This window comes from Sylvia atricapilla, chromosome 1 (genome assembly GCF_009819655.1).
Source record: "Sylvia atricapilla isolate bSylAtr1 chromosome 1, bSylAtr1.pri, whole genome shotgun sequence".
Lineage (NCBI taxonomy): Eukaryota > Metazoa > Chordata > Aves > Passeriformes > Sylviidae > Sylvia > Sylvia atricapilla.
The window spans coordinates 52,419,864-52,432,477 of NC_089140.1; the positions used below are offsets into that span (position 1 = coordinate 52,419,864).

Sequence of the window (12,614 nt, forward strand, 5' to 3'; positions counted from 1 at the left end):
ATGGAGAACTTCGACCTCATGTATTATGAGCACCATATGTACAAAACTCTTTCTGCTGTAAGTGTTCTCCTTATCTTAAGTTACAAAGAGAGGTCTGTGAGTCTTCATACTCTGTTCTCAGTTCTTGCATAGTCTTACTGCGTCACCTCCATTAAGATAGGTAACAATCTGGTGCCCTAGTTTCTTTGTCTCTGCAATGACTATAAAAATGGTCTTCGCAAGGGTGTTATAAGCAGGCATTTAATTAAATCTGTAGGATGTGATTCACAGTATTTGGATCAAGGGCACGTATGTAGTGTACTTGAAAACAGATTGTAGAATTAAGTGTTGATACACGATTTGTTACTACTTCTGTTGATGTGTTTTGTGATGTTTATTTTAATGTTTCCTTCAGCCAATTGCAAATGTGGACCAGGAGACCCTGACAGAACTGGTAAAGCCAAGTATTGACTACGTGCGTCATAAGAAATTCCGATCTGGGAATTACCCATCATCGCTGAGCAATGAGACTGACAGACTGGTTCACTGGTGCCATGGTGCCCCTGGAGTCATCCACATGCTCATGCAAGCTTATAAGGTGAATGATTCTGGGTTCATAGATTTCACAGATTCACAGAGTATTCTGGGTTGGAGTGGACCCACAAGGATCATCAAGTCCAGCCCTTAAGTGAGTGGCCCATGTGGTGATCAACCCACAACCTTGGTGTAATTAGCATCAAGATCTAAAATACATATATATGTATATGTATACATACCTCTGTCTTTACCAAGACACTTGTATGCAGGCCTGTCTGTTTGTAAGGCTTTTATTTAGTGTATTTCTAGATCTCGGCTTTTGAACAAGAATCCTAAGCTAGACACCGACAAATCTCAAAATACTTACATTGGTAGGTCTTAAAGAGAAAATGAGTGGGTAAAATTGCTTCTCAGGGCACTAGCAGTTACTAGGCTTTCTTGGAGAAGAGACATATATTTAAACAATTTGGCATCAGAGTCCTGGGTGTGAGAACATTGGCCTAAATTCTTTGAATCTTCAAATCAAAGAGTTTTAATCAAGAATTTTAAGAGTTTTAACAATCAGAGTTTTAACAATTATGTTTGTTTTCAAAAGTATAGGTTCATGTGCTTTGCCAAAGAATGTCTTCCATAAATTACTCCTTTATTAAGATATAAGCCTTGAGAACTTAATGTCAGAGCCAAGATCCCAGGCCTCTTCCACGGCACAAAGAAAACTGCTGAGCTGCCATAAGCCTGCTGTTGGCCTTTCTCCATTCTTAACTAGGTTTCCTACCTGTCTTCTTGTGTGCTTCTGATTTGCATGACATTTGAAAGTATGCTATTTAATTAAATTTATGCAAATTGATTCTTGCCTTTGACAGCCCTCCTTGACAGATTCCTTGGTTGGCATCTGGGTGGGCTGATGGAAAGCAGGTTTGGTTTATGGGATAATTGCTCATGCTTCTACCTGAAATGTGAACTTTAAATTTCTTACAATATTGCTGCATGTAGCAGCAGTCACAGTTGCTTTTTCTTTGGACTGTGGTAGATTGACTTAACACTTCTCCACTCTCACCTTGTCAGTGTGATACTTTCCGCAGAACAAAATGTTTTGCAGGAGGTGGGAGAGATAGGAACAAGTTCTGATTACCAGTGTCTTTTCCGGCCTCTTTCTGTGTTTAAGGTGATGAAACATAGGATTTTCTCTGTTATTCTTTATATTCTGCTTTTCGAAGCGCTGAAAGAAAAAAAAATGGTGTGTGTTTTGCTGGCTGTGCTTTCATGTGAGGCACAGGATTTGTGGTAACAGGCAGCAGGGTTTGTCCTGGAAATCAAGCGCTGTTGCCAAGCTTTAATTCAGTGTTATGGCTGATCAGCTGGCAACCCCTGATCAGAGAAAGGTACTTCCTTTATCAAGCATGTGAATTTAAGAGTCTTGCATTTTTAGTTGCTTCTATCATCTTATTAAATAGTTTGACAGGGGATACCTTCTCCAAAGGAGTAAGTCTACAGTAGTGCATCAGGTTTGTTTTATTTGGGTTCTTTTAGTAGGGTTTGTTGTTGTTGTTGGTTTGGGGTTTTGTTTATTTGTTGATCTGTAAAGTGGCTTAGGCAAAGGTGAGCAACAAAGTAGCTTTATAAAGGTGGAATTCTGGTGTTAATCAGCTAAACTACTTGCTTTTTTTTTTGCTTCTTTCCGGATGAGCCCTCTACATTTCAAGTGCATTTTGGTTGCAATGAACTTTGCAAAAGTGTTTCTTTGCTCAAAGTGACTACTGCTGACTACAGCTTCTGAGTTTATACTATATAGATATACTAACACAAGTATTCATAAAGGCAATGTAGGGTTCCTGCTTGTATTTGTGATAGAGAAAAGAGTCCTGCACTATGTAAAGAGATGTTCTTGTGCATTTTTGACATGAAATTGAAAGCAGACAGTGAGTAACCAGGAAGAATTAGTCATGAAGACGAGACCAGCAATTTTGGACCAGATTTGATATCCAGTATTTTGTTTTGCATTTCTTGGAGGCAGCATCACATCTCTGTATTTTCAAATTCTGGTTTGGGAATAGAAAATGAAGAAAAAAGGACCACATACCTTTCAAATAGATTATAGGTTTTAGAACCAAAGGCCTTCAACTTGAGGGTTTTCTTTGGGGTCCTAATTTCAGAAACAAAAACCTGAAAAGTTTTTTCTTCTACTACATGGGGAAAGGAGAAACAACTTACTAAGAAAAAAAGGACAAGTCTGTGAAGAATGGATTATTGAAATTGAAAAGAAATTTTATATGGAAAACCCCCACACAAACAGCAAAACTTTATCTCAGGGGTAGCTTCCTTTTGTTTTCATTAGTAGTTTAATTGATGTGTGTTTATTCTGTTTCTATTCCATAGACTTTTAAAGAGGATAAATACTTGAAAGATGCTATGGATTGCAGCGATGTCATCTGGCAGAGAGGTTTACTGAGAAAAGGGTATGGGATCTGCCATGGTACTGCTGGCAATGGCTACTCCTTCTTGTCTCTCTATAACCTAACTCAGGACAGAAAGTACCTCTACCGAGCTTGCAAGGTGAGCTCTGCAGCATGACAGCAAAATCATTGCTGCCTTTCACATCCCAGTGCCCATGCAAGGGTAAATTGGGGTGGGAGTGGGCTGATGTGCACTGGGGCTGGCTGGGACACTGGGTGGGATAACAGGGCCCATCACTTCACTCACACTTTGACTGGATGACTTCAGCTGTGTCTGTGGGGCAAGCACTGTCTCAATAAGCAGAGTGAAACACACAAATGTTCTGTAGGAGGGGAGGGAGTAAATATATTCAGGAGAAAATAAGAGCCTGAAAATTAGCCTGCCTGAACAATAACAGACTGATGTTCATGTGGTGCTAATTATTCCACTGAGAGACCCACTGTCCTCCTCAGGTCCTCAAGCAATACTGTTTGTAGTCTCTTGTAATTATTTGTTTTCAGGCTAGTGCCTGTTTGGGGCTTTCAGAGCTCTGAATTGCAGTTATTAAATTGCTCACTTGGAGTTTTTTTATTAATACAATTGCAGAGAAACACATTTAGAATTTTTCCACTGGAATTGTCTAAGCTCTGCTCAGCTCTTGACTATGCTAGCAGTTACTGAAGGAGAAGGCTTTCTCCGCCTGTTCCCTTACCTTGTAAGTTTAATTCACTGACAGGAGGTTTCATATTGTGTACACAGCTTTTTAGCTGAGGCCTTTTACAAGGTATTGCAAATGAAATTTATGAGTTGCTTCCTAGGTGCTTTTTTGTGAATATTTGCATATGTAAAATTATTGTATTCATCTCTACAGTCAGCCTGTCCTCTGTCAGCAAAGCTTTAAAAAGCTGCTGTTTGTCTCACATTTACCAAAGTATCATTCTATGAGAACACCTGTAGACATACTTGCATCTTAGAGATTGAAATAAAACCCTATTACTCCCACAGCACATATATGACTTTATTACACATGGAGTCAGCCACGTCTGATGTGTGAGCCACAGCATCCTGCAGGCATTGCTGGCAGCACTGCTGTCCAATCTTCCTGTCATCCTCCATGCTAGCACACCTTCTGCAGCATTGGCAGCTCCTGTTGGTGCTGCATTTCTGACCCAAGAGAGCCCTGGTGTTCATCTATGCTTAGGTAGAGAAAAGCAAATGTATCTGTCTCAGAGCCAGAAGAAGGAAGAGACTCAGTTACGTGCCTGAAATCCGTTTAAGAAGGAAGTTGTGATGCAGTGGCCAAAGACTGCTGGAAGTGCCCACCAGAGTCGGGCAACGCATTTGCAGCCACTCTGCCATTTAGCATCTTCAGCGTCCCCTTGGAGGGGAAATCTTGAAACAGGCAGAGGAATTTGCTCTTCTGGCATTCTTGAAATCTTTTCTTTCTGAGCCAGAGCATGCAGGGAAGCAGACATGTTATGTTGGTATCTAGAGGCATGTAACTGAGAGAACGAGATGGCTCTTCTCCCAGGGGTGCTTCTTCACACAAAAACATCAGGCCCAGGGGAAAGAGTCTTGCCTGCAACCCCTGGTTACCTCATGAAAGCCATGAAACTGTTCCATAAATGAACCACAAGAACTTGAAGAGAGGAGACCCCTGGTTTGTGCTTCACACTTCCATCTTCACAGCTTTCCTCTCAGATTACCAGACAGGCTCCCAGGAGGCTGAGGCACTTCGTGCTGGCCTGTCTGTAGGAGGAGAGAGGGGCTATGGCATCCTGGGCTCCAGGTAACAGTGCATTGAGCCCTGTGCTGTTCAGACTTGTGATTGCCACTGGGGTCTGTGTGATAAATAATGTCAGTTGTCTTCCTAAGATATTTTTTCTTCCACTCTTGACCTCTCCCCCCTGCAGTTAAACAAAGATACTGTGGCTTACTGGATCTGGGTTGTGCTGAAGCTATGAACTTGCAAATAATGGTTGTGTTTCAGAAGCTTATGATGCATTTTTAAAATTTCTGTTGTGGTTCCCAGACTGGAAGTAATAATAAAGGCTAGTGTGCAATCAGATGTGGTTGTTGCAAGAATTGATTGTAGCTTAGAAACATGCCATGAACATGTTTGGTCCTGACATTTAAGACAGGATTACATGGGATAATTAAACCATAGTTTGGAGATTTATACCTAGAGGGTGCCCAAAAAACGTTTAATCAGTTCTTGATAACAGTGTTAATTGCATTGTTCGTGTTTGTGGTTTCTCCTTGTTTCCTGAGGACACACATGCACATACCTCTATCAAGAGAAGAAAAATTCATTCCTTGCTAAATATTTAAACAGAATGGACTAGGGAGGGGAGGAAGAGAGGAGATATTTCATTCCTTCAGTTCTGTTAATTTCCTTCTAATGAATAGACCGATGGCTCTGGGATCATGCTTACACCCCATGGAGCCCCAGCTCTATGGCTGGGGCACCCTCTAGTTAGGCTGATATGTTTGCTAGCAGGTAGGCTAAATTGCACGGGAAGCAGGGAGAGACCTCATAGTTGTTTGCTTTACAGGAGTCTGTGCATGTATTTTGAACAAGCAGTGGTTTGCATCCAAGCATAGAGGGGAATTTGTGCCCTGCTAATGCTCTGGGGACCCACAAAGGAGAAGTAGCTGGTTGTTACTGAATTGATCGAGGTGTGGTTTGTAAGTCATGTGTGTCTAATGTAGCTACTGCGGCAGTGCTGCTCAAATGTGAGAACGACACTGTTAATTCTTTCTAATGGTAATCCATCTCCTGCAACAAAATATTGATGACCATAATTGTCTTAACTGTATTTATAATGATTTTTCCTAAGGCTTGGGGAGGGGAAATAAATAAAACTAATTAATGACAGCTGAAGATTTAATACTCTAAATTGGTGCACAGAAATGAAAGAAAACCAAAATGCAATTAACAGCTATAAGGATTGCTTTACAAAAATCAGATGTCTAGCCCACCCATTACATTGTCTTGAAACTGAAACTCACTCTATGCAAATACAGATTTTAAAACCTGATTGCCTTGTCATGGTTGAAGGAGGACAGATTTATCTCAGTGATTTATGTGTTGTGTCTGCTTACACTGCTTCACATTTTGTACCTATTAATGATATTCAGATACTCAAGCTTGCATTTAACAGTCTTGAATAAAAATGTGTTTTTTTAATGTGTTTCAGTTTGCTGAATGGTGTTTGGAGTATGGTGCACATGGATGTCGTATTCCTGACCGACCTTATTCCCTCTTTGAAGGTAAAGTGATGGTGTTGCAAATAGTTTTGTACTACAGGAAAGAGGGGCGTCCTTGGAATTTTGGCACACGTGTAGGAGTTGGGAAGTCTTTGGTGGGTTCCTCCACTACTAAATACCCCCCTATACCATCACCTCTGCCTAGAAGAAGGCAGGGTGGCAGGGGGTAGAGAAGAACAAAGAAAAATCATTCACTATCACAACTTTCACTCTGGGTTTCATTTCAGCAGTTTGAATGTAAAAGCAGTGCCAGTGTTACCCTGGAATAAAATTCTGCTGTGCTGATGCAGCTTGGTTTAAAGCAAACAGAACTTCAGGCAAGAGTTTCCTCACGGGTGGTTTTTCAGATGGACTGCGCAGAGGAGCAGCTGTAGGTAGGGGGTCTCCAACTAGTTGCTAGCTGTCAGATCTAGGTCTTCTCTGGTGCCATACTCAACCAAGAAAAAGGTGGTTTTAATATGAACCAAAATCACTTGAACAGGAACACAATGTAAGTTCCAAATCTCTAGGTTTCAAGATATTACCAGATACTTTCCTAGAGCTTTGTATTTTTTTTAATGTAGCTTATTTTCTAGTCCCTGAATCATCCTCATGTTACAGAATCAGTAGCAAGGAATTACAGATCCAAGTAGAATTTAAGGTAGAGCCTGGCTTCTACATCAACGAGCCTTGTGTGCCACCTGCTGCAGATATTTGAAATTACAGCAGCCGAGCAGGAATATTTGCAAATTAACAATCCAGGGCATGAATGAACACAAGATAGTAGGAGTCGATATGCAGCCCTTCTAAATACAAAATTAATGTCTTAATGCTTAAATGAGAAAAGCATAAGTATGCCTATTCCTGAGAGCAGCCTTGCATGCTCTTGTAGGGAAGAAAAAAAGCATGTATACAAACTGTTGTATGAAAGCTTTGAAATTTGTTGAGAAGATGAAACAGTGGAAACAGCAGGATGATTTGTGCTTTAATGCTGACATACAGCTTTTATTTTAGTTTTTAATTGTCTGGAATTTTTTTTAGAAAAATATAGAAGTCTTATATTTGAGATGAAAAAAACCTCTTAACTATGGACTTCGTTTTTGCAACCCAAATAGTGCTTGCAGTTGTCTAATTCTGCCTGTACATGCGTGCTTTGAACAGAAGTTGCATGTGCATCTTATGGAATTGTCCTAAGTGGTTTTTTTCCATCAGATACTGTAAGTCAGAAAGGGTCCTTTATATGTGCATAGCTGTTTATAAAATAGCATTTTAGCTTGATCATAAAGCTGAAATTGTATTTGTATGATTTCCTTGTTTTGTCTCTCTTGTCAGTCACTCTGTGAGTTCTGTTTGGTGATGCACTTTGGGCTCTGGATGACGTCTTCATGAATAGTGAGGAAATGAATTTGTACTTCACAACTTCAATAAAGTTTGGGCTTTTCCTTTTAACCAGTGAAATGACAAGCAAGAGTGGCTCAAACTACGAAGGACAGTCCAAGCTTGGATTAACTTTTTCTTGATTTGAAATAGCATTGAGGTTATTCAGTTGAAAGGATGTTAGCAGAGACAGCTTAGTTCTTGCCTTTGATCTTTTCAAATAAAATTTCTTTTCTTCGGCAAAGTACAGAAAACTTGTCTTTAAATAGGGCCTAAGTTCACCTCTTTTAAAAAAGATCCTAGTGAGGGAAGTGTTTAGATGGGTGCTGTTGTCTTTGTGCACATTAAAACAGCACAGCTGACCAAAGATATCCTTCTCATTATGTTTTAGGCATGGCTGGAGCTATTCATTTCCTCTCAGACATTTCGGTACCGGAGACTTCCCAGTTTCCAGCGTTTGAACTTAGACCTCAAAGGAGGGAAAACAATGTGGAACAGGACGGCTAAAACCATCATTTTGAAAGGAAACTGATGCCAAAAGAGATGAGACTGTTTAGTGCCTCTGATAGTGAACCAACTTGACGCTGAACCGACAGATGGATAAAGCCCTTTTCTCACCCGTCCTGCCCCAAAGGACCATGAAGTCATTAAAGCATGAACAGGAGAAGCCACACTTAAGTTCTGTTAAAGTGACACCTTCAGATGTAGGACCAGAGAAGTCAAGTTTTGAACTTTCTCTTTTCTGTTGTATTTGTCTTCTTCAGGTCTTTGCCATGCTCTGCACGTTTCTTGGTGTTGTGTGTTGATCCCAGTCTTTTGTTGTTAGCCAAAAGCTGGTCTCTGTGTGAATATCTGTCCTGTACCTTTGTGCATGACTCACAAGAGCAGTGTTGCTTTCTGAAATGTGGTTACCCACAGAGAGAGTTCGCTGCAGGACAGTGCCCAGGTTCACTGGTGCGCTGGCAGCTCTAAAAAGAGATGAAAAACATTTCTATGTTCATTTCTTTTCTGCCTTTTTCTCCACAGTCCTTAGAAGCTCCACAAGCTAAGCTGGTGTAGATCAGCCTGTTTTGATGAAGAGGCATGAGGCTATTTCCATTTTCAGAAACTTAGCAGGTTGGAAGGGATCTGACTTGTCTTTTGCTGCTGTTGTGGGAGGCTTCTTCGAAAGTCTCCAAGAGAGGTTCCCTTTGATAACTGCAGCTGATTAGTGTTAGGTGCTTACAGCAGGGTGGAAATGCTTCTCCCTACTGCTGCAAAGCCCCATCCCATGCCATGAGCTTAAACTGCAGGCGTAGTCACTCAGACTAACCTCCCTCTGCCACCAACAGCAGAGCCTGGACCGCATAACTGCTTCTCCTTTCCTGGGCCTCGATTTGGAATTAACCTGCCCTGCAGCATCTCATACAGATGAGCAAGGGAGGGTGCCAGGGCAAGCTTCTCATGCAGGTAGCTCAGGATGGTTGTTACTTTGGAACCAAAGTGGTAGGTGATTTGTTCTGGGCCCTCCCCTCCCGGGTAGTAGTACAGGAGTGATAAAAACCAGCTGCTTTTGGAGGCTGCAGAGGATAATTGAGCCAAGCTGAAGTCATTGCTAGTGGCTGTAATTGAATTATATTTCACTTTCAAATCACACAGAGAAAAAGCTCTTTTCTGTAGTTTTAACTGCTGTTAGTGCTTTGCTTCCCCCTGTAGTGTGGTGGGGTTGTGAAACACTAGACTTGCATCCAGGTGCTCCTGAGTGTCAGGCCATTGGTTTGGGAGAAGTGGAACATACTCTCAGTACTCATAGAGCAGGCTTATGTGTCCAGGTAGGACCTAAAGTGTAGAACACTCCCAGTCACTCAGGCTCTGTGGTCATCCTCCCCCCAGGTCTCCTCGTGCTCTGTCATTCCACGTACTGATTTAAATTGGTGTCTTCTGTCAGGTGTGAGTGTGACAGATGGCAGAGTTTGACCTTTTGGGCATGCATGGGGATATCTGTTGACCTATGGGCTATCTGCTGAGTGCCAGTGTCTGTGGTTTGGCTTGGAGATGCATTGTTGCTTCTGCATAAATCTGTCTTGATTTCTCTTGTAGGTGACTTCTTTGAGCGTGTTCCAGTGTCTGTTGCCAAATCCCTTGGGATGTTAATAATTTCCCCATTCAGTTCTGCTGGACAACAGCAGCAGTGTCAGTGTACAAACAGCTTAACTTCACAGTGTACCAGCTCCTCTGCTGGTTTGTCAGGTAGGATTAAACACATGGGAGCAGCAGATAGACCTTTCCACCCCTCTGGCAAAGGCAGAAGGTGAGGTGGGAGCAACAAACCCAGCTGCATCTCTACAGCCAGGGATGGGGGAAAATGCTGAAAGGCAGTGGGGGTGGGGAATGCTGCATGGCAAGCAGCTGGGCTGAAGCAAAGGAGCAGAGCAGCAGAAAATGAGGAACAGAGGGAGTTATTAATGTGAGGGATCAGTGAGGAAGAGCTGGTCATGGAGGCAGTGCACAGTGCACCAGCAGAGACCATCTCGATGAGAGATTCCTCCATGCCACGAATGCCAAGAGCTAACTCTGTTTCTTTCTTCAGCCTGTGAATCCCTGATCCCACCCATAGAAAAGTCTGGAAGGAAACTTGCCCAGGAAGTCACAAAGAAATGCTAACAGAGGTAGATGCCAGCTCTGATCCTGTTTCAAATCACTCCCCACCTCTTTGTTTCTTCCCCTCCACTGTGGCTGCAGAGCATGTTGGGATGTGTTAAAAGGGAAAGGGCTCACCACATTTACAGGAACTGACTGCAAACACTGGCCACCCTGGCAAATCCCAAGCCTCTGTTGTATGGACTGTTTAACTAGAGTGTCAGCTGGCAAGTTTTTCATTCAGTGACTGTATGCATATTGGCCTTGGCTGCTGTGCTTGGAATGGCTCCTGTGGGGAGGTGAGTTTGCCTGGGTGGAGGCTAAAGGGAATTTAAACCTGTTAGTTTTAAAAATATGGAGATAAATACACACTCAGAATGCTGAGCAGATCCCCAAGATGCTGGAGTGTACCTGTCAAGATAATGAGATAGTCAGCTACCTGCTCTTCTGTACCATAGCCAGGCCTGCGATGGTGAGGCCTGGCAGGCCTTGCACCATCGTTCCCTGCAGAATCCTCTTGGAATTGAGTAAGACTGGAAATTTATCAAGCTGAGAAGTGTCTTGACAGTGCATCTGCCTCATCTTCCTGCCATGACTTTCCCCGTGGCTCCTCCTTTCTGTTCATCACAGCATTGTGCTATCTAGGTGGCCCCTTAAGGAAAGATAAGTGTGAAGGTGAAAAAGTGCATTTCACCAAGGCATTGTCTTCAGAAATTAGATCAAACTACAAATGTAGAAAATGTTTTAATATTCCCTGGTTTGCTTTGTCCGTATGTAATAGTCCACCTGTTGCAAAAAGCAGTAGTGTTAAAAATGGAAATGCTCTTTGGGCAGAAAAAGAGGAAAAATGCTGATGTTTTGTTCTTTGGCTTTATTAGTAAAGATTAAGCTATGTGGTGGTAATTTGTGTGAGTCTGGTTTTTTCTTCATTGTGGTATTCCTTCCTTCTCTCCAGCACTGTGGTGATAGCTGTCCCATTGATCTGACTGCTGAGCTGCTTCCCTGTCTCATAGTCCTGCAAGATGAAACACATGCTAGAAAGAGGGCAGATTGCTTTTTTGTAACCTTCACATTTTCCTAGCACTGCTGGTGCCTTTCCTGCTGCTGCTCACAGGTGATTTTTAATGTACGCTGCTTAGTGCAAAGCTCTGCTTTCCTTTGTGGCCACATAGATCCTGTTGAAGATTTTGCAGGTAAGGCCAGGCTCAGGATGAACTGGTTTTTAAAACACAAGTATGAAATCTCTGTCTAGCTGAATAACAGCTGTTTCCCAGCTGTGAGGAAGTTTGAAATGTTCCTCTAGCTAGGCTTTTAACAGAAGGAAACATCAAGTATGCTGCAGGCAAGGGATAATATTTGTTTCACAAAGTCTCTTGTGCCACTTATGGCCATCTTGGCCACCACGAGAAACTGCTGGGTTTTTTTGGATGGAGAGGATCAGTTCTGGTCTGTAGATAATCTGTAGCGATGCAGGTGTAGGTGCATAACTCAGTTGGGGCTTTTCTAGCACAGCACATTTCTAACTTCTAAATAGCACATGAGAGATGCATGCGAAGAAGTATGTGTGCTGTTTGTCACCTCAGAGCTAGGCAGTTCTGTGCTGCCTGAGCCCAGCAGGGTCTTTGATGCAGCAGCCTTTCCTAGTGAAATTTCACTTTTTTTCCCCCGTATGTTTTCCTTGGTTTCATGTTGATTCACAGTCAGGGCCAATGTGATTTGTGCACAAAGACCTGACTTCAAACCACTGCTTCTCCTTGACATCTACAAGTCGATTGTGGCTTGTAGCTGTTAGGTAAGATAGGGTTAGGCAGCAGGAGAGAAGCAGAGTGGGACAGGTAAAGAGACATCCATCCCTTGTGACTTCTCTCACTGTATAAAGCTAAAATAACAGCTATGTGCAGGAAGAGAGGGCTGCTTGTCACTGTTCACTCTGCCTTCTCTGCTGTCCCTTTCACCTTGCAGCACATGGCAGCTTGGAACAGTAGCTGCCAGTTGCACCCTCTCATCTTTAATTGCCTTATTATCTAGCAGTTGCTTTGCAAAAGCTGTCTCATGCTGGATCTTGCCCTGCATGTGTCTCTATAGTCATTTCCCTGCCGAACAGTACAAACTGTAAGGCAGCTCAGCTCCTGGTGACAGGCCATCATCAGAGGGGAGGGCTTCCACAGCCACAGGGCCTACAAAGGCATCCTGGCTCACCTACTCAATTAGCAATGTTAGATCAGAAAAAGAAGATAGGCATCACTACCTGAAAAAGTGTTACGGCTTCTTGGCTGACCTGTGTGCCAAAAAGTGATGTTTTGGATATATGTATAGGAAGGTAACCTTTATGAGGTTTTGGAGCTGGGTTTTTTAAAGCAGAGAAGAAAGAATACCTCCTTTTCTTCTTCACATGGTCTGAGTACCTTTTTAGAAAACTC

At 42.5% G+C, this 12,614-nt stretch overlaps 1 protein-coding gene across 1 annotated transcript in view; it reads left to right on the plus strand.

The window, feature by feature from the left end:
* LANCL2 (LanC like glutathione S-transferase 2) overlaps positions 1 to 11,097 on the plus strand; it is a 32,770-nt gene extending 21,673 nt beyond the window's left edge. The window contains exons 6-9 of the mRNA XM_066322666.1: positions 395 to 577; positions 2,893 to 3,069; positions 6,150 to 6,222; positions 7,967 to 11,097. Of these exons, the coding sequence (XP_066178763.1) occupies positions 395 to 577; positions 2,893 to 3,069; positions 6,150 to 6,222; positions 7,967 to 8,082 (549 nt within the window). The 3' untranslated portion in view covers positions 8,083 to 11,097. The remainder of the gene's footprint in view (positions 1 to 394; positions 578 to 2,892; positions 3,070 to 6,149; positions 6,223 to 7,966) is intronic.
* Positions 11,098 to 12,614: the final 1,517 nt, after the last annotated feature.